Source organism: Podospora bellae-mahoneyi, chromosome 5 (genome assembly GCF_035222275.1).
Source record: "Podospora bellae-mahoneyi strain CBS 112042 chromosome 5, whole genome shotgun sequence".
NCBI classification, from domain to species: domain Eukaryota; kingdom Fungi; phylum Ascomycota; class Sordariomycetes; order Sordariales; family Podosporaceae; genus Podospora; species Podospora bellae-mahoneyi.
In genome coordinates this window covers 1,002,220-1,027,355 of record NC_085884.1, presented here as the reverse complement: position 1 = coordinate 1,027,355, position 25,136 = coordinate 1,002,220, and the positions used below count along the sequence as shown (strand labels likewise).

Here is a 25,136-nt window from a genome sequence, read left to right as displayed (position 1 = left end):
GCAACAATTGGTCGAAATGACAACTTCAATGGTTCTTGTGAATGAAAACACGTCATCGCCTCCAAAAATATTGTCAGACTTCATGACAGCTTTGGAATACGATGCATTTCTTCTTCTACTTGGATATGGTGCAAATGTTAACAGTCTGGACCTTATTAAGGTCGGAGGAGAAACGTTCACGATCCCCATATGGCTAAATTTCTTGCTTTACGCGGTTTACCTTCCATTTTTTCTCGAAACATACGACACCTTATGAGACAACCCTAGATCAGATGTTGAAGGCTGCCGAGCCAGAGACTTCGTCACAACATCTCCGAGGTACCGACCATCAACACAATGTTGCACAATTCATCAAGGAACTTGGCTGGTGGTCGTGCGGTGCTTCAAACATTTGCAAAGTCACTCTCTAGACTGACTCGAGTTGAAAGAGGTAAATTTGCTGGTGGTGGAGATTTGGTTGTCAGAATATTGCCCGAAAGCCTCAACAAGGAGGCTTTCGCCTTGTTGGAACCACTGGGTCTCAGTGTTGTGATGGTGGAGGAGCTCCGGCGTGATTATGAGAACATGATACCTGCGAGAGCTGCCAAGCGACTTTAACGGCGAATACCTGACGAACAGTGCGCGACAGGTCAAAGCTAAACAGAGGACGCATTCCGAGGATAAGTGATGGAGGATTATATCGATCAGTTCAACGGGGAGCCGTAGCGTACACGCTTTGTGCTTTGATGGGCCGCCCCGAATTGCTGGAAGAAGTCGCCGGATACGGGAGAAGAAGGACATCCATTTGGTGAGATGTAATCTGGTAGATTGCTTGGTGGGTGTGCACTGGATGACCCGAAAGTCAAAAAGTCTGCCAGCCCCGCCTTTTTCAGAAGCGGATGCTACCTCTACAAGCACAACGTGCCAGAGACGTCACGCACCCGGGGATCTAGCACAGAGTAAACACCTCCTCCTCCAGCCCCTTATCCATCATCTCCCCGTCCATCACGCCGTAAATATACGCCTCCCCAACAAGATAATACTCGCCCCGAGTCCTCGTAGATCTCAGCACAAAAGGGGTCGACCCGCCATACAAGAGCACAACGATGTCCTCCGCCATTGTCTCCATCGGACCCAGCCCAACATAACCAGCCGTCAAAAGGATAGGACGCGCACCATTCTCATACTGCATCGTGGCCTGATAAGACATGGTTTCCGCCATAACCTTCTCGTCATCCACCGGTTGGGTGCGTAACAGTTCAAACTGCCTGCCTGATCGTTCGAGGGTAGCCCGCTGAAAGTACATAGATGTAGGGTGGTACTCCCTGTCGCAGATGGGAATGCGCCATAACGCATCGTCCCACTGGTCCTTTGTATACTTTGATGTCCGCTCGAGGAACGCCTTGACGTTAAGAAACAACTGGCGAGCGGCTTCCTGGGGATATTTCATCCCGTCGTTGTGGACAAAGACACTGCCAACCGCCGCAGCAGTGTCAAGACAAACACCATGCAGTCGAAGCGAGGCGGGTCGCGGGCCATTCATCTCGTGAACTAAAGTTTTCGGTTGGGACTTGGACCCTGTTGCTTTGAATAACGGGACGCCCATATCGTCAGACCACGTGTACGAGAGATTGGCACCGAAGTCGGGGACCCATGTCGGTGGGTTGACCCGTCGTGTGCGACACCACTTGAGGATATCGACATGGCCTTGGGCGATGAGGAACCTTGCTGCTTGTTCGAAAGCTTCGTCGGGTGTCTTGGTGTAGTCTGTGTAAATTCCCGATTCAACTGCGTCTGCCGCGATACCAAGCAGGGCGTAGATCTTGTCCAAGGGTTTTGTGGACCGCAGGCCGAGAGCACCGTTCCTCACGTATGAAGTGTGGAGGAGTTCGAATAGAGGCTTCTTGCCACCTTCACGTAGGAACTTGCGCCGGCCTGAGAAGGCTGATCCGGCGGCGGGGTCCGTGGTCGTTTGTTTCAAGAGGGCCCAAGGGCCGTCTGGCGCAGCCATCAGTTCTTCGATGGAGAAGGGTCCCGGAATTCGAGCATGTCGACCGGCTCTGTACTCGTTGGTTTCCCAGACAATCAGCAGGCCATAGAACAGAAGAGAGGCGTGGAATGACTCGGCATCGGTTTGCTTGAAGCCACAAAGGACAATGGAATTGCGCGCAAGCGTAATTTCCTGCTTGATCCAGACGCGATTGAAATACTCCCGACGAGTAATCGCAGCAAATGCAAGACGTGGGAACCGCTCAGCAGCACGGTCTGCATCACCCTCGGCTGCGTTCGCCTTGACCATGAGTTCCACCACTGCATCCCTTGCGCGCATATTGGCAGGGTCGTCACCCACATCTGGCCAAGTCTCGAGGAGTTCCTTCTTGATGTCAAGCAGACCGGCATCCACGGCCGCCTTCCCATAGTTGGAGATGCCGTCTATGGCAGCATCACTGTTGTCAGCAGAGGGGCCAAGCCAGGACAGCACCTTGGTGGCACGTTCATAAATGGACCCCATTCGTGAAACCTGGCGCGACTTTTCCTCGTCATCTTCCTGGTTGATACACACTGCGTCGATCCAAATGTTGGTCCCGATGAAAGCATCGAGGTGTTGAAAGCATACGGTCAGGTTGCGTGCGATATCGACGTATCGCCCATGAGGCTCGACAATGACGCGAGAGAACGGTGTGTCTTTGCCCCAGAGATAGGATAATGCCGCGTAGATGGGGGCGGGGTCGGTGTCGAGAGGGACAACATCGATGCGGACGCGTATCTCGGGGGAAACAGAGAGAATATGAAGGAGGCGGATGTGTCCAGTTTCGAGATATAAATATTCGTATCGGGTGCTCATATTTTCAAAAGCAAAATCTTGTAGTAGCTCAGTTACTGGCTTTCGATGTCGAGGTTGATTTGGATAGAAGAGAAATGGAAAGGGTCACTGTCGTCTCGAGCAGTGTGATTCAGAGATGCCAAGACCAGCTGAAAACTCGTTGCGCATGCTCACAAGCCACAGAACACCTTTCAGAGGGGCAGTCGTCGAACTCAAGTCGGCATGGCTCGGGATTGCAAGTTCCCATTCCCTATCAGCTGTTCAGCTTAAAGATCATCCCAAAGATAAACTTCCAACCAAGCTTGAAAACACTTCTCCAAAGCTCTCCTATCCGATCTAGAATTACCCCAATCGTCCCTTTTGTTTCAGCGGGTTCGTCTGGCTCATCCAAACGGAATGTCTGCCCTAACCGCCGGTTCACAAGGTCTACCATCGAGGCTCTGTAATCATCGTGGACTCTGATCGAACGTCTTGTGGTAAGCTCATCCAAGAGCATGAAATCGGTGGGGGCTCTGGTCGAAAGCATTCTAGTACGCTCTACCGCGTACCACTGACCAAAGTTTCCGTATAATAGGCAGTCATCGTGGCGTGGGACATACCAAAGGTCGAGGTGCTCAGGGTAACGATCGTGAAAGGCACGCTGTCGGGCGGACTAAATTGAAGAAGATGTATAAGCCAACGGAATTGGAAACATAATATAGATTTGACAAACGTGCCATGCTGGTAACTGACCAGTGAGAGCCATGTTCGTAAAAAGACATTCTCGCGACGAGGTTGTTTGCGGTGTGAAGATTGAGGTGCCTCTTCTCTTGTTGCTGGAATGGCTTGAGGTGGGTTTGGTTGTAAAATGCAGCGTTTTAAGAAAAGTCGTAAGGGGAGATTTCCGATGTTGCGGTAGAAACTTTGCAGAGTGAAGGCCGCTGCTGAAAGGTCAGGGCTATAGAGTTAATAACCTTGTGATATCTGGAAATGTGGGAACTGGTTCGACATCTCCCGTGATTGCCACGCTGGAGCCGGCCCCATACTAAGTTTCACAGCTCATCATCAACCCCGGAAAGACATCGTCACTTTTCAACATGAACCAAGATACGCGGAAAAGTTAACGTCACTTATATCATCTAACACAGAAGAGAAGCTGCTTAGTCTTCATTACACCCTGACTGAAAATCACAGCCAAACCGATCCGATCCACCACTTAAATAGGTATGAGACACAACCGACAAAGGTTCAAAGTCCACCCACAAACCCTCCCTATCCCCCATCACCCCCTCAAACCGGAATCTTAAACCCCCCCGGCACCCTACTAGTAAAAACCCCGTTCGGATCATACTTCGTCCTCGCCGCCTGCAGAGCAGCCACATTCCCAGTCCCATACCCCGTAATCGGATCCTGCCAATCAGCCGCATAGTTCAGATACACCCACGGATCCGTCGCGCTCTTGGTCACCAACTCCGACGTAAGAGAATCGTACAACTCCCTCGCCTTTGTCCTTATAAAAGCATCATCGAGGGAACTAGCCCACGAAGCGATCAGCTGGATGACAACCAAGGGCTGATTGCTGCGGCTGGGGGAGTTGAACCCGAGAGAGTTGGTGGTCGGGTTGCGGTTGTAAATGCTGGGGGGGAGGGGCTGGAAGGTCATGGTCCAGACGATGCCGGGGATGTTTTGGACCGAGGAGTGGGAGTCCCACCAGATTTGGTAGGCCGCGCCGAGGACTTGGAGGTTGCAGACTGCTGTTTGGGTCCACCAGAGGTTGCTGAGGGAGGGTTAGTGAATGATGGGGTTGGGAGTTGGAATGGAGCGGGGGGAAACATACCGGCTGCTACCTGGAATGCTGGCTCCTGCTTCGACAGTCAGGTTTCTCATGGTGTTCACCCTGGCGTAGTTGGTTGTGACCCATGGGACGCTCAAAAAGTTAGAGAACGCAGCGGGTGGCGACGACGAAGGGGGCCCAGTGTACGCCATCTGAGTTGAGATGGTATGGCTGATGCCGTAGTAGTAGACAAGACTGGTGATGAGGGAGGCATTCTCGTCGTATCCAGTGGCCTTGTTGAAGTCAATGAATGCCAAGAGGTGGTTGTGAAGTGTCGTGGTAGGGTGCATCATGGTTCCTCCCCACATTAGCCCCTGGGTGTGTGTCTTCATCGTCACGCGGGTGACGATGCCCAGATTGTTGCCACCTCCGCGAAGAGCACGCAGCAGGTCAGAGTTCTGGGTGGCTGTGGCTTCAACCAATGTGCCGTTGGCCAAGACGACTTCGTACTTGGAGACAGTATCGGCGGCGAAGCCAACCTTTGGCGAGAGGAAGGACAGTCCTCCGCCGACGATGTAGCCACCAACACCCACGCTCGCGATTCTTCCGCCAGCAACGGTCAGGCCCAAGGGGTCTAGCTGAGCGTAGACCTCTCCCCAGGTCAAGCCCACACCCAAACGCACGTCTGCGTTTCCATTGACAAGAGTAATCTCGTTGAGGTCTCTCAGATCAAGGGTAACACCACCGGCGATGTTGGAGGCTTGGGCATGGAACATGTGTCCTCCTGACCGAACAGCAAAGCGACATGCCGGATTGGCAGAATTGGCTGCGAGAATAGTCACGGCGGTGGAAACATCGGCAGCTGATGCTGGCTGCACAATGCAGTCCGGCTGTGTCTGGGATGTTTGCAGAGAATAGTAGGACGACAACGATGATGTGTACCTGAAGTTCCCCGGAGCAGAGACCTTGGAGCTTCCGAGAGCAGCCAGAATAGCCGCACACTGTTGTGGTTGTTAGATCAGCATTCACAAGACAGCTCGAGGGTTGGACAAGACGTACACAAGTGGAGAGAGACATGACTGCGTGACAGAAAGCGAAGGAGGGCTTGTCGCTTATCTCGAGTAATGTCGGTGGTTATCAAACTCATCTGAGCGACTTCGTGCCGGGTATATATAGGTAGGCAGCTCAGGAACACCACAACTCGGCGTCTGGGTGGGAACTTTTGTCCCATCAATATTGATATGATCACAAGGTCCCTACCTGTAACTTTTGATGCCGATATGTGTGGTCGTGCCGTACTCATACGTTAAAGAGCTCAGCCTTGGGCAAACCGCGTAATTAGGTGACAGCCATCATACGACCAACATTCTGGAACTAGTAGCGCGTGGTATAAGTTGCAACCACTAACTCTCGGCCTTGGGACAACCTCCCAGACGCGCACGCGGCACAGGTGATGTGACGGAAAGGATGAAAAGACCCTCGCAGTCCGTAAACCCTTGTTTAGCATCAAAAGAGCTGCATTTTTTCTCATCTTAACACGGACGCAAGTGTGGACTGTTGGTTGTCCAAGAGCCCCAACACAAGTTCATGGCGTCGACGAGCAAGGGTTTACACCGAGTTGGGGGCCGTGACGCCGTGCTGTTGCAGATGGCCCCTGAATGCGGCTCCACATCTCCGACTGCGCCGTTTTGTTGACGGCACTTAATCTTCCATGTTGGCGCCGGTCCGGTCCGGGGTTGGATCTCGGGTCGCTTACGTTGTGGGTCTCGGTGCCGGGCGTAGGGGATGCGCTGCCGGTCGGTCAATATGAAACTGTCATGGAAAGCCGTTGAGGCAGAGCAACTGTGGCGGTTAGGGCATGGAACCTACCCAACGTGTGTCCATCGACCTTTGAACAAGGTATGACGCCCGTACGGAACACCCGGAAGGTATTTTACCTCGAGTTTCTCATTTGACAACATTTCATCTTAAACCTCAGCACCGTCCTCAGCGTCTTTGACAAGTGGACAATGGCGACACAAGGCCAGATCCAGAACATCCGCAAGGACCCATCCCAAACTGCATATCTTTCCGAGAGATTGCCAGATGAACTGCGCCGACGACGGCTCTGGGACCGGCCAGCGGCACATGTGTTGTCAGGCAAGGGAGGAAACCTCGTCTGGGCTCAAAGGCGAAAGACTGAATCTATATCACGAGGAGAAATACCAGATGTTCCAGGTCTAGATCCGTGGCTTGGTGCAAGGCGTTGTTCAGAAGCAAAAGTTGTTGGATAGTCATCGAGGCCGCGAGTTATTCGACTATATACCGCAATCAACACCGTCACAGATCAGCCAATGCCGATGGCCAGACTCTCTCAGCAGTAGAGAGTCCTGGAATGACGGCAACCTATCGACGTGGCGGCCATATACATTATTAGTACCAAATCCATGGTCTCCATGGAAAGAAGCCCGGAAATATTTTGTCGTTGGCTGATATCTTGTTGAAAATGGGGAGCGCTCCCCGGTCGGCTATGAGTTGGGACCGGTGTCTTGTCCTGGCTCCTTATACCTATGCCTTCGACTCATAGAGCATACCCTTCGTCTTGAGAACCCCGACGGCGTGAGCCAGGAGCATCACCCGCGGTACACCTGAATTGATGCGAGCTCAGTATCCCAGCAGTGGTACAACTGGACAATTTACTGCTGCAAATATTTGATGTCCGAAGATTTTCAGCAAGACTTTTGGCAAGGTTTTTGCAACAGGCGTATAACCCCTGACCTACTTGACTGTAGACATGTGTGCTTTCTTGTTACACCATGTCGTATCTGAGATTCGACCGAGGCTTAAAGCAATACATTCTTCTGTTATGTATCATGCTTACCTACCACATGCGGGCTGGATGGAAAAGCATTAGGTGCATCAACATGAGACTTCAACACATGACCGGGGCGATACAACAGACAGTTCTTCCCCAAGACCTCAGAACGATGGATCTAGGGGCGGAAATCCATGTTGGCTAGGCCGCAGCTATCTGACTCGCCGCCACCTCGACGACCTCACCCATCTCGGACATTCCCCACCCTGACGATAACCAATCGGCGAAAAGGTCATTTTCAAAAATACTACCGCTATCTCTCCCAGTTTCCTTGCATATCTTCACGTCATCTATCCCAATACATTTCTCTTTGGTCCGTTTGTTCAACAGTACAAAATGCCCTCGGCCCTCCCCTCCGACACCTCCACCACCCATTCCAAGTCTCCCCCAGAACCAGCTTCCGCAGTCGACATCATCATCACGCTAGCCATCAACCCCGAAAACAAAGAACAAGTGGAAGCCAACCTCCTCAAGGCGGGCGAGTGGATTGAGAAGAATGAACCGGGGTGTCTTCAGTGGGAGGTGTTTTATCTGGAAGCAACCGGGGAGATGGTCTTGGTTGAGAGGTCAGCACCTATTGAACCCGCAGTGCGATGCTGGGTGACACTTACAATTTGGATTCAGGTTCAACGACCTCCCCACAGCCCGCAAATACCACCCCGAAAACAGAAAGAAAGACGGCATGATTGACGGGGGACTCAAGTGGGCGAATGAGATTGTTGAAAAGGGCTGGCTGAGTCAGGAGCCCGACATCAAGGTTTTGAGTCGGAGAGGCGGGTTTGGGTTGAGGAAGTGGCAATGATTGTCGGGATGTTTTGTTGCATGTTGTTTTAGTACACCTCCTCGATTCTCGATGCAATTTTCAGCATGTTGCTTTCAAAGTCGAGCCCCATCCTTGCTGCCGTAAAGACTGACGCCGGCCGGGCAAGTCGGCAAGCTCAACATGCTCCACCGCACTGCTTTGCTCTATTCTCTCAATCCGCTCAGCCAACTCGATGAGTTCAGGATATCGTTCTTCTCCATCACGCCTGATGCGCTCAGTGATGATTCTCCGTGCGGCTTCTTGGCTGAAGAGCTAGGCGTCGCACCTGTGACAGGCGTCTAGTCTTTTGAGTTTCTCCTTGAAACGCACGATGATACAGCATGAGATTAGGACTACTATAGGGACAACCAGGAGGCCGAAAATGAGACCGATGATGAGTTTTCCAGTTTCTCTGCTCTCTGGCTCGGATGTGATTTCGGTGTTTGACATGGTTATGGTGAGGGGGTCTTGTTGACAGGTTGGGCCATTCAGAAGGTTTGGTGAACCAGTAAGGTACTCACGAATCGAGGGACAGTTCGTCGAGGTGAGCCAGTGACTTGGTTGACAATATTCGATATTGGAAACCTGTGTTTGCCGAAGATTCCATTTCGGTCAGGACGTAGTGCCAGTGGCGCTTTTCATGTTGATGTACCTTAGTCAGTCAGTCGGTAGCAATGTTCAAAAAACATAAAGCAGGTCGCATTGATGCATTGTTCGGCTAGGTATTCTTATTTTGGTGTTACAATGAGAGATCTGTATTCTGAGTACTCCATTGTCTAGGTACCTATCTGAAGGTATCTCAGTGATTGATGGGTACCTTAACTCGTATGCAAGGCGGCTCCCCATCTAACAACACCTCAAAGGCGGCTAGAAGAGAGAACGCGAGGTTTGGACTTAATAAGACAACACACAATAACCTCTTGTGAACTCCACTGTCGAATGGGTACCATGTCAATGCAAATGGCCTCTCATGCGTGACTCAGAAAAGGATCATCTGATATGTGGACTAGGTTAGCTACAATATATAATCGGCAAGGTGGGATCTATCATACTTGTCGCGATAATTTATTGAACTGGATCAACACGGTTGAAATCAGGGGCCGCGGGTCGGTGGTCGAGGAGGATATGATGTGGAAGCACGCCGCTGGCATGAATGGCTTCGCAAAATGACTCCCTGGCTGCCTGGGAAGCACCGCAGACAATGATGATTGGCATCGCACTCTCCGGAGACGGACCTAGCATAAAACTGGACCAAGCCAGGAAGACATCGTCCGGGAACTCCCAGTCACGTAAAACAACAGATAGCCCCGCTGACAATGCCTCAAAGAGGTCCCTCGCTTGGCTGATCGCTTGCCAGCAGCGATTTATTGCAAGTCTTGTGTGTGTGTATCCCTCTCCAAGACAAGGATTGGGTTCCGGCTCGGTAGCGATGCGTGGTGACACCGAAAGCAATTTGCAAAATTAAGAAAGTAGCCACATCATGCTCCTTACTTTAAGGTATAAGTCTCGTTTGGCGTTAGTGTACTCGGCCAGACACGGTTACGGCATGGCAAACAATGGAACAGCCAGGCAGCTAGTGGTGAGAACGAGACAAAATAAGTGGTCTCGAATCTACAGGCTGGGTAGGGGGTCATTGCTTCTGGCTTTTGGAAACTGCGCATATTCGTTGGGCATACAGAATCGGCCCCCACCACCCCCCAGCCCAAGTGGTTGAAGACATTGGTTCGGCACTTTTGATTCGATATTTTTGTTTACGTGAATCCGTGAAGCGGCCCGTGCACCATCTTCGGCCTTTCCTACCCATAAACTCCTCCCAAGGACGTTATGACTTTGCCTTGCACCTACCGGGCAAAGTGAAACGAACGAGATCAGAGAGACACCAGAATTGCCACCTGCGGCACCCTTCACTCCCAACTCCGGCACATATGTAGAGAACTTCTCGTACTGGCGAGACCGCCTCATCGTTCTCAAAGAAGTCTTCGACGAAGCCGAACCAAGGACCCTCATCCAATGGTGGTGGATCCGCCGCAAACCAGTACAATGAATGGTACACATTCTGGATGGCTGTTGTAGTCCTCACCCTAGGCCTCATCTTTGGCATCCTCCAGTCCACCAAAACCATCATTTCAACCCACAACGACCTCCACCACCCCCCGAAGACACACCCCCTACCCCGCAAGAGAATTCCTCACCATTCCCCTAAACAACCCATCCACATACCCCTGGCTCCTCCACTCCCTCCAATCCCGCGTCAACAACCCCCACCCCTCATCATAATCTTGTATCCCCTCCCGCACATAATAACTCCCCGCCAACACCCAGATCGTCCACCCCGCCTTCTGGCTGGGCAGATAACTAGCCAAACAAGTCGCGTATGTACCCCGCCAGGTATTCGCATCCATCGCAAACCCAAACTCAGTCAACAAAACCGGGAACTGGATCTTTGCTTCAGACGTCATGGCTTTGAAGCCCTTGTTAAAGAGATTGTATTGCAGTGAGGAACAGCTATTTATCCCCGTTTCGTAGTTGTGGACTTCCAGCACGAGTTTGTTCGCATATCCGGGGAAGTCTGACAGAGAGAAACGGGTGTTCCCTGGGGGGAGGGTCGAACCATCGAAAAAAGGCGCGACAGTGGTGTCGTAGTTGATGCCGGAGAGGAAGATTAGCAAGGCAGGATTGGCTTTGCTGATGGCGGAGGCACCTTGTTTGTGGAAGTTGTAGAGGGATTGCCAGTTGTAGGAGGAGGAGCGGAGGGCGTTGTTGTTTGTTGGTTCGCGGGGCTCGTTCCGGAGGCCGATGGAGACTAGGCCGGCCCAGTTTCGGCCCTGTTGGGGGTGGTTAGATGGAAACGGGGGAAGGGGGAAGAGGGAAGGGGAAACACACGTGGTTAGCCATGTAAGACAGTCCTCTGACCCAGTTGGCGGTGTTAAAGTAGGTGTCTCCCCACCAGGTGTTGCCGTCGGTGCCGGAGCAGCACCACATTCCTTTTGAGATGTGGTTGTCAAGATGGACATAAATCTGTTGCCTGGCTAGCTCGGCGGCAACGGCGTCGAATACTTGGAGTCTGGTTGTCGAGGCAGTGAACTGTGGGTTCTTTGCGAGGACTTGGTTGAGGATTCTGGTGCCGTTGGCTTGGCCAAGTGCTTGGGTGAAGGCGCGCTGGATGGTAATGTCTTGTCCGTTGTTGGCGTAGATTTGGTCGATCATTTCGATTGCGAAAGTGAGACGGATGGCGTTCATGCCGATGCTCTTGATCTTGGTGACGATGTATTCGATGGACTGGTATTGCAGACCCTCCGGGATCATGACCTCGCCATGGCCGGGCCAGTTTGTGCCGGCGTACACGATGTTTTTGCCGGTTGTGTCGCGAATCTTCCCGACGGAGGTGACAAAAGGGCCAAAGGGCCAGGATCCGGCCTGTCGGTTAGAGAGGTCATTTTGGTATTGGTTTTGGTGGCTTGGTGCTGCTTGAGTGAGGCTGGCCAGCGCCAGAAACATTGAAACAATCTTCATGATGACCCCAACGTGTGAGGAGACGAGGGTTTCTGTGGTCGTTACACATGATCGGGGCAATGCAGCATTTATCAGATGAACTCATGGCTTCTCCAACGGAGCAGAAGAACCTCGATAAATTGTGTTACATATTGAGCGGTTGATATGATGATGTCCTATACCATACCACAACCTCCCTGCGACCCGGACAGTTTCCCTTGAATAACTGCCACTGTCGTAGACAAGCACGTTTCAGGGTCTCGTGATCTCACCATCAACACCACCACAACGCTGATTCGAGCGTTTCCCGCAGGAGCTGGTCCGATATACGACGTGGTTCCTGTCCTGTGTGACATTTTGTGACTGCCGGCTCCGGTATCCCCGCATGCCCCGTGGGTGATCAACGTTGAGATGACTTGAAGACAACCCCAATGAAAAGTGCCTGTGTCATAGCAGTCTTATGGGTGGTGGAAGAGGTGACGTTGAAATTAAGCCGGGCACCCATCTATTGCCGAGACAGCGGTCCACTTAACCAGACCCACTTCCCCACAACAGTTTCCCGCAGGAGCAAACTCCCAAAATCTCCAATTTCTCCACGAATCTCATTAATGAGATGGATATCGTGTTGCTTGAGGCGGTTCAATTTCCAACTATTTTGAGAATGCGTAAACAACAGTGCTATGCGTTATAGATAGGCACCTATTCAACGCCGGCCACCCTTTCAAGGTGCAACAACAACAATCTTACAGGTCCCTCCTCCTAAACTCAACCATACACCCATTCTTCAAGCTGGTAAATGTGTCGACCAACTGGAACTCGCTCGGCTTCTCCCTGCCCATCTCCGCTCCGGGCTTGCCCTCTCCTGGATCCTCAACACCAACCGCCCGGCGAAGGTCATACATATACAGCACTCTCGCCAGGGTGATGCTCATCTCAACATACGCCAGGCCCTTCCCGATGCACCCTCTTGGTCCAATCGAAAATGGGCAGAACGCGCTCTGAGCCAATGCTACCTCCTGTTCCCTAACACCGGCCTCCTTCCCGCTACTTGGAGAAGCAATCCATCTCTCCGGCTTGTAGGCAAACGGCTCGGGGTAGTAGTTGGCATTGTGGTGGATGGTATAGTGTGGTGTTCCGACAATCGTTCCCTCAGGTACCATCTCGCCGTCGATAGTCATACCGCCGGCCAAGACCTCTCTGGGCAACAGACCACCAACACTAGGCGACAAGCGCATAGCCTCATCGATGCAAGCGCGGAGGTAGTGGCAAGAGTTGAGAACGGGACCCAGTTCGATATCCTCCAGAGACGAGAACCTCTCTCTGATCTCATCTGTGACCTTCGCCAACGCGGCAGGGTTGCGGACGAGATAGAACAGAGTGGCAGCCATAGCGGTAGAGGTGGTGTCAGAGCCGGCAATGATCAGCAAGTTGGACTCGCCCCACAACTCGGGGGTGGTGAAGCCCTGTCCAGTTTCCGGGTCGCGCGCCTTGAGGAGATGGTAGAAAAAGTCGCGGCGGTCGGTCTCATCACCAAGAGCAGTGCGCTCGGTCAGTTGCTGGCGCGAATAAGCCATATATTTGGCGCGACCAGCAGCGATCTTGTGGAAGAGGATCTTATCGAGAGAGAGCTTGTTGACAATGGGCATAGTGCCGCACAGGAGATGTCTTTGGGCAGCTACACCGACGAGATCAACAGCGTACCTGTTGTCTGGCCTATCCAACATGTGGAAAGCCTTGCCGAAGCATAGATCACCGAGGATATCCATGGCCAGCCAGTTGCACCAATCGGACATGTTCTTCGGCGCACTCCATCCCTTATTATCCTGGATGGCACGGCCATAGTCGCCGATGGCCTCGCAGAAAGTTCGGATGTTGGCCAGGATGTAGCGCTCTACCTCTTTGATGGCGCCATCGGAGAAGGCATGCGACAGAACACGGCGCTTGCGAGCGTGGAGGTCCCTGTCGCGGGCGTTGTGGGTGTTGGGAGCGGGGTGGACGAATGCATCGTAGAACTCGGCCTTCCTGACGTTGGCGCGGAAGCCGTAGATCTCCTTGAGGGCGGTGTTTGAGTTTACACTGAGGGCGTTGGGGCCGAAGCGGACGAATTTGCCATACTTCTCGTGCATGCGCCAGAACTCGAGATGGCGGTCGCCTCGCCAGGCGTAGTAGAGCATGTAGGCATCGGTGAGCTTGGCCAGGAGGGGACCTGGGTATTTCGCTAATGGGTGGAAGAAGACGCGGTAGATGACAAGACATGATGTCTTGAAGGTGGTTAGAAACTTGATTATGGTGATTGATCCGTTCACTAAAGTAGGTACTCACATAAAGAAGGCCGGCTACTGCTAATAGCCCCAGCCAAAGCTGAACATGTGCTGCGCCAAACGCCATGGTCGTCAACGGACAACTGACAGGCAGACAATCGATGCAGGTCAAGTTGGGTCAGGATAGCACAGAGGATAGCAAATGAAAATGGGAAGCAGAGGGCACATTTGTAAGAAACAGCACTCGGTCAGGATTACGCAACGGGGTCGACACCCGTGACAGTCTGGCACACCGGCATAAGAGACAGCTCCAACCAGGTTGCTCTTGTGCCGCCTCGTGATTTGCTCGTAGGAGATGAGATAGACGGCCCCGGACAGTCATGGCGGAAGCTGCTCGAATAGACGGGCTTGGGGGTTGCTTAGTCCGAAGGTTCACGTCCGTCCGTTTCCTTACATCAGGGGGACCAGTTCGGCTTGCGGCGGCTCAAAGCAGTGACAAGAGGTCTTATCAGCTTATCGGGTCGATGGGTTGCTCTGCATGATGATGTCGACATTCCTTTTGTGGAATTTGAACCCATGTCTTCTGATAGTTCCGATGGTCCCGATCGAATTCTAGATGTGCGGAACAAGGAGCGGAAAGGGTGGACGGCCCCGAGAAGGAGGCTCGGCCGTGGGTGAGCGGCTCTTTGGGATTTACAACCTGTTTTGCACGACCGGTTATTGGAGGAGGACAGTCTTGAGAGTTTGGACATCCTGGACTGTGGAGCAGTGATGCAACGTCAGATGGAATCCGGGGAAACAGAGATGATAAAAAGAGGTTGAGTCCGCTTCATCGTTTGGCTACTGGGCAGACTTTGTGGCAGGATGATTGCCCTCATGTGCCTTTTTTTTTGTTGCAATACCGCTTAAAGCTTTCAAAAACCCTCGGTAATGTCTGAAATACAATTTCCTTAGGGATATCGAACCCGAAATGCAAATGCGATTGAGCTCTTGATTCCGGCGAACATGTTTGTATGTAGGTTCATAGCTCGGCATGCACCGGCATTCTGTGGAAAGCCGGGGTTGACCCACAGGGTTGGCCAGTGCGCTGCGGGATGTGGATTCGATGGACAGCACCAGCCACATCCACATCCAGTCTTGGGTGGCTCCAACCTTCGCCAAGCTGCAAGGCTGCGGGAAGGCTGAGAATTCATGCCATCGCGCCGCTCTCTCTACCAAACGCGTTTTTGAGAAGAGCAAGTCAGTTGCGACCAACCACGACACAACAAACACAACCAGGTCATGGTACAGCAATAGTATCCGACACCCTGAAACAGCCGGCATCATGACAGTTTGCAAATACTTTCAGCAGGGAAACTGCCGCTTTGGAAGTAGGACGAATCACTGCCTCTCTTTTCTTTGACGACGATCGCCTCACCACAATCGCTTTCCCTCGCAAACACCACTGCCGAATTCACTCTCGATCGTCGTCACGAACAGTTTCCCATGAAGCAGTCGCGCTAACCTTTTTTTGTTGGCGCAATTTCTAGATAACTGCAGGTTTGAGCATCCAAGAGACGGGGGTTCGTCTCAATCACCGTTTGGCGGCGGTGGGAACAGATTCAGCGCCCTTTCTGGAGGACAGCAGGGCGCATTTGGAGGGTCTAAACAGTCAGGTATGGGTGTTAACTTGCCAGAGAACATCTCTGAGGCTCATCTAACAAATGGGATATGTAGATCAACCCGAGTACGCCGGCCTGAACGAGGAAACGATTCGAAAAGATCTTCAGAACGAACTACCACAATGGATATTCTCCTGCTACGGCCCAGGAAAAGATGCGCCAGACAACCTATTCGGCGGCTACCCCCGTGAGCAGCAACCAGAGGAGCTCAGGATACATTTCATGAAAGGTCAGGCAGCGGGGGAGGCAGAAGCAGCCGTAAGTCGACCAGAGATCAGGAAAATGGACGCTGGGAGAATCATTTGTTAACACGGTAGGCAGATGAACGAGATTATGCAACTGCATCACGTAGCACGACAACAAATCGAACACACGCTGAGCAACGTACCCGCCGCTATCCAGCACGTTCGTGACGGGATCAACAGACATCCAAATCGTCACGACATATGCAAACAAGGAACAGCAGGCAACACTGGAACAACGTTCGGACAGCCAGCGCCAAATGCTTTCCAGAGCTCACAGCCTGCCTCGAATCCCTTCGGTACTACCGCTCAACCCGCTGCTGGAGGTTTTGGTCAGCCAGCTGCGTTGGGTCAGAAGCCCAACCCATTCGGTGCGCCAGCCTTTGGACAGCCAGCCCAACCAGCCGCTACCCCATCACCCTTTGGGCAACCAGCTGCACCGTCGGCCTTTGGACAGCCAGCCGCCCTGGGAGCAAGCAATCCTTTTGGGAAGCCAGCATCAAGCGCTTTTGGCCAGCCCAGCGCCCTAGGGGGTGGCAACAAGGTCTTTGGCCAAGCCGCAGCACCGGCATTTGGCCAGTCAGGATTTGGGCAGACAACACAGGCACCAAGCGCTTTTGGTCAACCAGCTGCCTTGGGCGTCACACCAAGCCCATTTGCTGCTGCCACTGCGAACACCGCCCAACAGAATCCCAGTCCATTTGGGCAGCCAGCGCAAAACCCATCACCTTTTGGGGCACCGGCACCCCCTGCTGCCAATGGCTTTGGCCAGCCCGCCGCAACCCCAAGTCCATTCGGAGCTCCAGCAGCGGCTCCAGCATCGAACCCCTTCGGGGCAGCTTCTCAGCCAGCACAAAACACACCATCTCCGTTCGGGCAACCAGCAGCTCCTGCCGCCAACCCTTTCGGACAGCCAGCTCCAGCGGCGGCTGCTCCCTCACCATTTGGAGCACCCGCCGCTCCAACGGCTACTCCCTCGCCACTCGGAGCTCCTGCCGCCACGACTGCTGCCCCGAGTGCGTTTGGCCAGCCCGCTACTGCACCAGCACCCAGCCCCTTTGGCGGAACTACCGCTACGGCCCCTCAGCCTACTCCGCAGCAAGGGGTGGGACCATATGGCCCTGGCGCCACTCGCAGCCATCCCCCTTTGTCGTCATATGCCTCAAAAAACCCCGACAACACCCTTGGGATGTTCAAAGGCAGACCCGTCCTGTATGAAGTGGTCAAAAGCCAGGGGGAGAAGCCTATTCCGGTTATCAGGGGGTTTGACGGGTCGATTCAGAAGATTTGGAATCCGAATGGTGCGCCGAATTACACGGCTGAGACGGAGGCCGAGCCTGAAAAGTACAATGATCCAACGGTGCAACGTCAATGGATGATGTTTGTAGAGACAGGAAGGTTTGAGAATGGGATCATGCCGGAGGTACCGCCAAAGAGGGAGTTTTGTGTTTGGGATTTCTAAAGCGAAGGATAGCACAGGGTTATATAATCAATGGAGACAAAACGGCATGGTTGGGGGCGTTATGGGGGGGTTGTATATAGCTTCTTTTCTTTCTACACTAGCGCAAAAAATGCAACTGTTTAAACGATATTGATGGCCCACTGATGTTCGTTGACAAGTTGTCTTAGCCAGCAAAACCACCCCTGGCCATCTTTTTCGCCCGTTGATCACGTCTGTTGTGATTGGCTCGGCTGCCCTTGTTGGCTTCTTTTCTCCGTCTGGCGGCATCATCTTGGGGTCCCGACTCTCCAGATTGCTGAGCACCACCCCTTCCACCACCACCACGTCCACCTCTTCCCCTGTTTCCACCACGTCCCCTACCGCCCCTAAACCCACCTCCTCTCGAAGGCCCATCACCATCCGTATCCTCCTCTCCCGCAACCCACCCCGTCCTCTGGATCTCAACCTGCTCACCACTCCACTCGCCATACCTCTTCTGCAGCCTCTTCTGCAGGTTCACATCCCGCTGCAACATTACCGCCCACCCCTCAACCTGCTCATCGCTCATGCCCGTGTCGGCCCTGAGCCTGATCCTCTCGGCGTGCTGCCTCGATTCCTTGTCCCGGGCGAAGAGCTTGGGGTTGGCCTGGTAAGTGCGGAAGAGGTGGGCCTCCGCCCCGTCGGGGAGGATCTCGTCCCCGAGGGAGGTGTCCACGGTCCCCCCTACGTCTGCCGCGTCATAGGTGTCATCGCGTTCGTCGTCGTCTGAGTCGAAGGCGGCGAGGGCGGAGAGGATGGCTGCTTTGGCGGGGGCGGTGGATTTATCTCTCAGCAGGGAGTCGGCGGTACCGGGTTTTTTGCCGAGGTGAAGGGTGCCGGTTAGGAGGGCGAGGTCGTCGTCATCGTCGTCTCGGGCAGGGGGGAGAGGGGGGGAGATTGGGGGGGTGGGGCGGGGGATGAGGGAGGAGTGTCGGCGGATTGTGGGGGGTTTGACGGGAGATAAATCCTCTGAGCGGTCGAGGCAGGCGAGGTGGGGGGGGAGGGAGTCGTCGAGGAGGTGGGCGATGACTTGTTCTGTTGAGTCGTGGTACTCGTCTAGGAGTTTGGAAATGAAACCTGAGCCGAGTTCTGGGAAGAGGTCCTGGACTTGGGAGATGGAGGATAGCCGGTGGATGTGGATTTCTTGGTGTTGGCCTTCGGGTAAGGCGAGGGATTTGCCTTTGTCGATTTTGCGCTTGATGAGGCGTTTTGGTTTGGGGGGGAACAAAGTGGAGGAGGTGGGCTTTTTGAAGGCGGCGAGGGAGGAGAGGACGGTTGTGGTGCGGGTTGAGACATTGGGATCGAGCTTCCGGGAGAGTTGTGTGAGTAAAGGGGTGGAGGTGACCAACTCGGCGACGAGGGAGTCGTTCACGTTCAAAGGGCCGGATTTATGAGTGTCGGCGGCGGATTTGAGGGAGTAGAGGTGGTCGGTTAGGGGGCCGACTTTTTGGGCGTCGGCGAGGCCGATGAGGCAGACGTAAAGGGTTGAGATGAGTGAGCGGCGGAGCGGTGGGTTTGTAATCTTATAGCAGGATATGAGACCGTCGAGGAAGTCACTTCCTGCGAGGAAATACTCGGCCACAAACGGGGAGGCGTGGATGAGGTTGTTGACTTGTTCAAGGCGGGATTGGATGCCGTTGAGGTCCCCGCCACTTAGGCCGGCATCGAGATTTTTGATGAGGAACTTTTTCAGACCGGCGAGTGATGTTTCCAGATAGGACCGTGAAGCTTCCGATAGAGTATCAAGAAGGATAGTGGTTTTCTTCTTTCCATACACCGTGCTAACATCCGACAAGAAATCCCATTGCGCCAAGCTGCTTGGTGGTGCTGATGACTGAAGCAGTTTCGTGATGAGCTGATAGGTGCCCCTGAGGAGTCTCTTAGCTGCAGGCGATGGCCCAAGAATCCCAACTCCATTTTGTGCCGTTTCCTGTGTAAAAGATGTCAGGAAGCTTGGTAAACTCTCATCTTTAACTGAAACTGAGTTGAAGTCGGCATCTGAAAGGGACAAGTGGCTATCAATGAGCGCTACCCAGGCATCGAGACAAGCAGCCCACTCATCAGCCGGTAGCTGGTCACGCCAAGCGGTGAGAGGAAAGAGTGCAAAAGCTGGAAGTCGTGAGGCCATTTTTGGGGTCGGTCGTTGCAGAAGCTGAATCTGGAAGTGTCCTAGTCTAAGTGAGGGTGACAGGGAAGTGTGTGCCAAGAGTTGAAGGTGACAGAAGGCTTGATGCCAAAAGCCGAACAGGCAAGGTGACTTCCAGCAGCAACTGAGGTTCTTGGAAGCAATAAGAAACTCAGAGATTGTGATGTCGTCCAATGCTCATCCAAAGACCGTCCAGCGACGTTATATTTATGCATCCAACTTAATGTCGCTGTCTACGTCCCTTACAAACAGCAATTGCCCCTCCAAAGGTCAACCACCCAGACGCCGAATGTGTCATTGACCGACGGGCAAGCCACGGATGGCCCCACCATAACCGAGCTGGCAGCACTAGCCACTTCCGTCCCAGCAATCACCAGCCACAGTCGCAAACTGGTCCGTGCGTGCCCTGCAACCCCCACCAGAGCTCAATCCACCAAAATTACCCAAAATTCCCGTCAAAAAGAAAAGCTCGTGAAGTTTTCTCTTCCGCATCGCCAATCCAGCCGTAATCGCCTTCATCACGTTACCGAAACGGTATGTTCTCTCGCCTTCTCCCTGTCTACTCGGCAGAAAGATATTCCTTTTTCGCAGGAGCATTCCCACTAACATTCTTTTTCCCCGTCTCTCTAGCATCGCCGTTCGAGTCTTGAGGGCACCTTTCAACCAAACCTTTCTTCCATAGCCAACCTCAACCCACCCAAACCAAACACCGCCAAGATGTCCGGCTACAACAAGGAGAAGGAGTTCGGCGAGGCCCCCAAGGTCCACAAGATCAGAATCACTCTGTCTTCCCGCAAGGTTCAGGCCCTCGAGAAGGTCTGCTCTGAGCTCCTTGAGCGCGTACGTACCCTCCACAGGATCGACATTTGGTTGCGTAGCAGTCTCTAACACAACTCCCGAATACAGGCCAAGTCCAAGGACCTCAAGGCCAAGGGCCCCGTCCGTCTCCCCACCAAGACCCTCAAGATCATGACCCGCAAGACCCCTTGCGGTGAGGGTTCCAAGACCTGGGATCTCTACGAGATGCGCATCCACAAGCGCCTCATCGACTTGACCGCCCCCACCGAGGTCGTCAAGCAGATCATCATCAACATCGAGGCTGGTGTCGAGGTCGAGGTTACCATTGCTGCTTAAATGCAGTCTAATGGGGACAGCTAAAACCTACGGCTGGAGGAAGAAACCAAAAAATACAAATGTCTGGGAGGTCCTCCTTGAAACAGGAGACTGCGGTAGTCTTGAATTGACGAACGTATTCCCAGGCGACAAACACTGAACGGTTGCCATGTGACGTGAAGATGATGCCCAAAATCGCTATGCATATTTTCCCTATGGCATGATATCCAAGACGTCCTGCTTCTTCCTCTGCTTCACCATATCCCTCTCCAACTGCCAAATCCTACCCCTCTCCTCGGTCGAGTCTACTGGCCATGGCTTCCCCTTGTTTAACCTCCTCACCAACTCTGTCTCCTTGGCTCTGTACACCTGCGGTGTAATATACGTCCCCTTCAGCCACCTGCTCCCAGTAGAAGTCTCAAACTCCCTCCTCCCATGCAGCACCCTCGAGTTGTCAAAGATTACGCACTCCCCTGGCTTCATCTTGACCTCGTACATGTTCTCCTCCTTTTCCAGCAACCTCTGAAACTTCTCCGCTGCGTCCCTCCACCTCCGCAACCGGTTGTTCTTATCCTTGGCTGGAAAGCTCGTTTGGAACGGCGGCGCCCAGTGGGTGATGAACGGTGCGCCGGTGTTGGGGTCTGCTTCTATCGTCTTACGGGTGGCGTAGTAGTGGTGTCCTCCCTTGTCGTAACCAAAGTGAACGTCGGTTTTGGTCAGGACGTCGTAGGCCTCGGGGTCGGTGTTTAAGAGTTGGAGTGCGGCGTGGACGCCATCACTGAAAAGGGACTCGCCCCCTTCGCAGCTGTTGGCTAGGCAGTGGAGGAGTTGCAAGCGGGGGATAGGATCGTGGTACATGAGGTCTTGGTGAAGACCCAAAAAGACGTTGGTGTAAGCTACGTTCTCGGCGCGTGGTTTTGACTTGACGTCCCAGGTCCAGCCGTAAAAGGTGTACTGCAGTGGACCGATGCGGTTGGCGATGTTGATGACGGAGTGTTCTTCTTGTGGCACGTTCTTGAGGAAGATTAGCCCTGTTTTGGTGAATTGCTCAAAGGCAGTCCAGAAGGCTTCATCGTTGTTGCGCCAGTCGTTGTAGTCGATGTGACAGGCCCCGGAGCGGACTAGGTCGGCGTAGGAGGCGTTGTCCCAGAGGGTTCGGGGGATGGGTGGTTGGAGCTGGATGCGGGGGTTGTGGTTGTGGTACAAGAGGTTGAGCTCGCCGGCGGAGAGGACGGTGCGGTGGGGCTCGCCGTTGTTGATGGGGTCATTTTCCCAGATGATCTCGAGGGAGCCGTCGCTACGGACGCGGACGTTGTCGCGGCTTGTGGCTGGGACTTCGGGCAGGTCGGTGGTGGAAAAGGTCTTTTGGCCGGAATCTGGATCCAAGCACTTGGGGCAGTTACAAGAATCGCGCAGCCAGAGACGGGAGAGGATCATGAGCTTGGTGTCTTCGGCCTCGGGGGCAGGAATCAGCTTGACCCATTGTGCGTCCAACTTGGCGTCGCTGAACAAGGGGGCGTCCTGGCTGATGTATTCTCTTTCTCCTAGAGTGGGCTCGATCGTGTTGGGGATGCCTCCTTTTGCCACGACAAGTTGTTCCCTCTCTTCCTGCAACTTGGCAACCAACTCCTTCAAATCCCCCACCTCTTTTCGCAGCGCCGTCTCATTCTCAGTTGCCTTCAGTGTTGGTGAAGTATTATAGGGGCCCGTCAATTGACTCTGATTCCCTGTCAACCGGAGCCTCTGCTTGGTATTCGTGGATACGTGGAAGCATCGAGCGAAGTGCGGCTGAGCGGCGGGAAATGTGAGCGATCGGCTGGGAGTTGCGCAAACCCGTGGGGTCGTCATAGCACCCCTGGCCGGTCGGAGCGCGACGGGGAGGGAAATGCGCGCCGGGAGTGTCATGGTGAGCGCGTAGGGTATCAGTGGGAAGAATGGCTTCAGATGGATCGGGACATGTCGAGGAAGGATATTATATGAAATCGAACCACACCGGGGTCAGGCGCGTGGGTTGGAAGTGCCGGGAGGTGGCCGAACCTCGGTCATGAGGGTCTCTTTGAAGAGGCATCGTTCGGTTGTTGCGACAGACCCACTTCTGATAAGATCGTGAGCGCCATTTTGCGGGGTGTTGTGCGTCGTTTGGCGGCTTGTCCTTTGGCCCGATGGTAACCACCCCTCTTCTGTTGCAGGTGGTGAGATTCTAGCTTGGGATTCAGCTGACAGTTCAAGTAGGATATGATCTGTCGTTCCATGGTGGTGTAGTAGTGCGTCCAGGGAGACCACAGGCAGTAAACAACCCTAACCCACAGACATCAACAGCTGCTCATGAGGGACAACTGACGTCATCCCTTCACCCCACCATCATGAGGCTTCTCAACCCCAGGCCCCTTATTCCTTAAACTATTCTGCTGAAAAAGCTTTCCTGTCGCAAACTTTCTTTCACACGATTTTCCACTACAGAACACTTACCAACATTCTCGCTCAGTATGGATGCCAATAATCCCCTGTCAGACCGCGAGAAGGCGCTGGAGAACGAGTACATTCGCAAGAAGGAGTAGGTTTTAAATGTCAATAACGGTTCATTTGCTTGCAGTCTACTTGCTAACTGCGGACTCAGGATTCAGATGGCCAAAGAGAGAGCCGCTAAACAACAAGCTGCTTCTGGGCGTCGCAGTCCCATCGCACAAGGGTCGCAAGATGTAAATAAGGACAAATAAGCAGGGCGCATAATTACAACCTAGTACAATCATTCTATTCACACTCTCTTCTTCTCCCTGTCATACTGCCGAGTGTGCTCGTGAAGATGGCCACGACAATGGCAGCTGGGAGTTCATCGAGTCTGCAGTCTCCTTACTGTTTTGCTTCTCGACATGATTATCGTGCAGCTCCTTGAACAACACTCGCAACACAGGAATGCAGCTCGCCATGATGGTTGTTCCTATCTCAGCCGACGTCCAGATCAACAGGAGGCAGCCCTCGTCTATCGTTTATGAGCGTTAACCTCGATGATAACGGATACGTGGTACTCACAGGTAAAGTTCTTCGACCCCAACAACACCAACTTGGACGACTTGATAAAAGCCCAGACTCCAGCCCTGTTCAACACATGGTCAGCCAAATCTTCACAGGAGATCTCAACCGAAATATCACTTACACAACCCCCATACTCATCCCCACCACAACACCTAACTTCTCCTTCTTCCTCATCTGCAACCCCCAAACCAACCTCCACGGCAACAGCGCCAGCACAATATCACACACCCCGCTGTACACCCCGCAGAAAACCCCATAGTAATTCGTGGCATGCACATCCCAGCAGGTTCCCTCATTACTAAGATCCCAGTTCTTACTGATTGGGTTACACTTCACCCAGACGACCACCGCCTGGACAATCATGAGCGTGTTCATACTAACCAGCACAAACCAAGCAATGTTCCGAAGGACGCTACCAGAAGGTGACAATCGGAGGATGGTTATGGCGAATGACGTCTTGGACCACACAATGGTGAGGATGGTGATGCAAGACCCAACAGTGGCGCCCACGAAGGCGATGGTGGGGTGGTGGGAGGGGGGGATGTCACAGGGGTAGCGGCCGAAGCCGAGGTTGATGACTAGTTGGCAGATGACGGCGCAGGCTATGAACATGAGCCAGCTGAAGATGAGGACATAGTCGTCCCACCAGAGACCGCGGGAGCGCCATTTCTTGCAGTAGATGCGGAGGAACAGGAATACGGTTGAGAAGGCGAGGAAGGACCAGATGGTGCGGGAGACGGTGGGGCCGCCGTCGGGGCTGGGGTATTCTGGAGGGAGGAGACCGAGGGCTTTGAGGTCGCAGTATTCGGTTGAGGAGGGGTCTGGGGCTTTGGTTGAGGGGCTGGGGGTGTTGTGTCGTGGGAGGAGGAACTGTGGGATGAAGTTCTGGGAAATCATTGTGAAGACCCCAGGTCTAAAGGACTAATCCTCATTTGTAAGTGATGTAGAGGCAATTTGAAGGATCTTAGAAGATCCAGGGTCTTGACAAGCCCATGACAAGGAAGGTAAGCAGGAAGGAATCCCCGAACCCCTTGGCAAGGCAAAACGGTGTCTTTATAAAGTCGCTATCTCTATGAGGAGTACTGACAGAAAACACAAAACTCAGCCTGGGAAGCAGATATGTGGCTCGGCAGCGGCCCGGACCAGGCCTTCACGACACCAATGACCAGAAAGGTTGCCCCTAGACGCAGGGATAATCGGTACCGAAGCACGACAGCCATGTGCTCGGGGGGCCAATGTGTGGAGGCGAAACATGCAGCTGGCTTTTTACACGTCCATCTTTCCCTGGTGTAATCACCGCTGTGAGGCCTAGGGGGGGTGGGTTGGGTGTAGGTCTCATTGGCTGATATTTTTTGGTGATGGACAGAGCAGTTAGTTCCCCTCCGGGTTATGGGCAGTCGTGGGTCCGAATGCACCGGACTTGTGATATCTCCATTGGTGTGGAAATCCTCTAGAGCTGTTCGTAGCTGCGCCGCTCGGTAGATGGGTTGATCATA

General features: G+C 53.4%; 11 protein-coding genes across 11 annotated transcripts; 4 read left to right on the top strand and 7 right to left on the bottom strand.

The window, feature by feature from the left end:
• Nucleotides 1-928: 928 nt before the first annotated feature.
• QC761_512640 (uncharacterized protein) lies at nt 929-2,824 on the bottom strand (the record flags this gene model as incomplete). Its single annotated transcript, XM_062880431.1, has 1 exon — nt 929-2,824. The coding sequence occupies one exon, from the start codon at nt 2,822-2,824 to the stop codon at nt 929-931; it is 1,896 nt and encodes a 631-aa protein (XP_062730615.1).
• A 1,248-nt stretch (nt 2,825-4,072) lies between these two features.
• QC761_512650 (uncharacterized protein) lies at nt 4,073-6,914 on the bottom strand (the record flags this gene model as incomplete). The annotated part of the gene is made up of 3 exons (XM_062880432.1): nt 5,616-6,914; nt 4,620-5,557; nt 4,073-4,559 (listed from the first exon to the last, which is right to left on the bottom strand). Exons 1-3 carry the CDS (start codon nt 5,631-5,633, stop codon nt 4,073-4,075), a joined length of 1,443 nt encoding a protein of 480 aa, XP_062730614.1. The 5' UTR covers nt 5,634-6,914.
• A 148-nt stretch (nt 6,915-7,062) lies between these two features.
• QC761_001510 (uncharacterized protein) lies at nt 7,063-8,605 on the top strand. The gene is made up of 2 exons (XM_062871981.1): nt 7,063-7,976; nt 8,035-8,605. Exons 1-2 carry the CDS (start codon nt 7,747-7,749, stop codon nt 8,210-8,212), a joined length of 408 nt encoding a protein of 135 aa, XP_062730613.1. The 5' UTR covers nt 7,063-7,746; the 3' UTR covers nt 8,213-8,605.
• A 271-nt stretch (nt 8,606-8,876) lies between these two features.
• QC761_001530 (uncharacterized protein) lies at nt 8,877-11,725 on the bottom strand (the record flags this gene model as incomplete). Its single annotated transcript, XM_062871985.1, has 2 exons — nt 8,877-11,037; nt 11,096-11,725. The coding sequence occupies 2 exons, from the start codon at nt 11,723-11,725 to the stop codon at nt 10,381-10,383; spliced, it is 1,287 nt and encodes a 428-aa protein (XP_062730612.1). The 3' UTR covers nt 8,877-10,380.
• Nucleotides 11,726-12,447: 722 nt separating this feature from the next.
• On the bottom strand, nt 12,448-14,663 carry QC761_001540 (uncharacterized protein; the record flags this gene model as incomplete). The annotated part of the gene is made up of 2 exons (XM_062871987.1): nt 14,027-14,663; nt 12,448-13,965 (listed from the first exon to the last, which is right to left on the bottom strand). The coding sequence occupies exons 1-2, from the start codon at nt 14,090-14,092 to the stop codon at nt 12,448-12,450; spliced, it is 1,584 nt and encodes a 527-aa protein (XP_062730611.1). The 5' UTR covers nt 14,093-14,663.
• Nucleotides 14,664-14,805: 142 nt separating this feature from the next.
• QC761_001550 (uncharacterized protein) lies at nt 14,806-17,456 on the top strand. Its single transcript, XM_062871991.1, has 4 exons — nt 14,806-15,335; nt 15,495-15,620; nt 15,682-15,884; nt 15,948-17,456. Exons 1-4 carry the CDS (start codon nt 15,071-15,073, stop codon nt 17,328-17,330), a joined length of 1,977 nt encoding a protein of 658 aa, XP_062730610.1. The 5' UTR covers nt 14,806-15,070; the 3' UTR covers nt 17,331-17,456.
• A 37-nt stretch (nt 17,457-17,493) lies between these two features.
• On the bottom strand, nt 17,494-19,476 carry QC761_001560 (uncharacterized protein; the record flags this gene model as incomplete). The annotated part of the gene is made up of 1 exon (XM_062871999.1): nt 17,494-19,476. One exon carries the CDS (start codon nt 19,474-19,476, stop codon nt 17,494-17,496), a length of 1,983 nt encoding a protein of 660 aa, XP_062730609.1.
• Nucleotides 19,477-19,675: 199 nt separating this feature from the next.
• RPS20 (40S ribosomal protein S20) lies at nt 19,676-20,628 on the top strand (the record flags this gene model as incomplete). The annotated part of the gene is made up of 3 exons (XM_062872002.1): nt 19,676-20,028; nt 20,125-20,334; nt 20,401-20,628. Exons 2-3 carry the CDS (start codon nt 20,212-20,214, stop codon nt 20,626-20,628), a joined length of 351 nt encoding a protein of 116 aa, XP_062730608.1. The 5' UTR covers nt 19,676-20,028; nt 20,125-20,211.
• A 192-nt stretch (nt 20,629-20,820) lies between these two features.
• On the bottom strand, nt 20,821-22,828 carry QC761_001600 (uncharacterized protein; the record flags this gene model as incomplete). Its single annotated transcript, XM_062872006.1, has 1 exon — nt 20,821-22,828. The coding sequence occupies exon 1, from the start codon at nt 22,510-22,512 to the stop codon at nt 20,821-20,823; it is 1,692 nt and encodes a 563-aa protein (XP_062730607.1). The 5' UTR covers nt 22,513-22,828.
• Nucleotides 22,829-23,093: 265 nt separating this feature from the next.
• Nucleotides 23,094-23,374, top strand: QC761_001610 (uncharacterized protein; the record flags this gene model as incomplete). Its single annotated transcript, XM_062872010.1, has 2 exons — nt 23,094-23,161; nt 23,225-23,374. 2 exons carry the CDS (start codon nt 23,094-23,096, stop codon nt 23,322-23,324), a joined length of 168 nt encoding a protein of 55 aa, XP_062730606.1. The 3' UTR covers nt 23,325-23,374.
• Nucleotides 23,375-23,384: 10 nt separating this feature from the next.
• QC761_001630 (uncharacterized protein) lies at nt 23,385-24,537 on the bottom strand (the record flags this gene model as incomplete). Its single annotated transcript, XM_062872013.1, has 3 exons — nt 23,385-23,587; nt 23,638-23,702; nt 23,762-24,537. 3 exons carry the CDS (start codon nt 24,535-24,537, stop codon nt 23,385-23,387), a joined length of 1,044 nt encoding a protein of 347 aa, XP_062730605.1.
• Between the last annotated feature and the right edge of the window lie 599 nt (nt 24,538-25,136).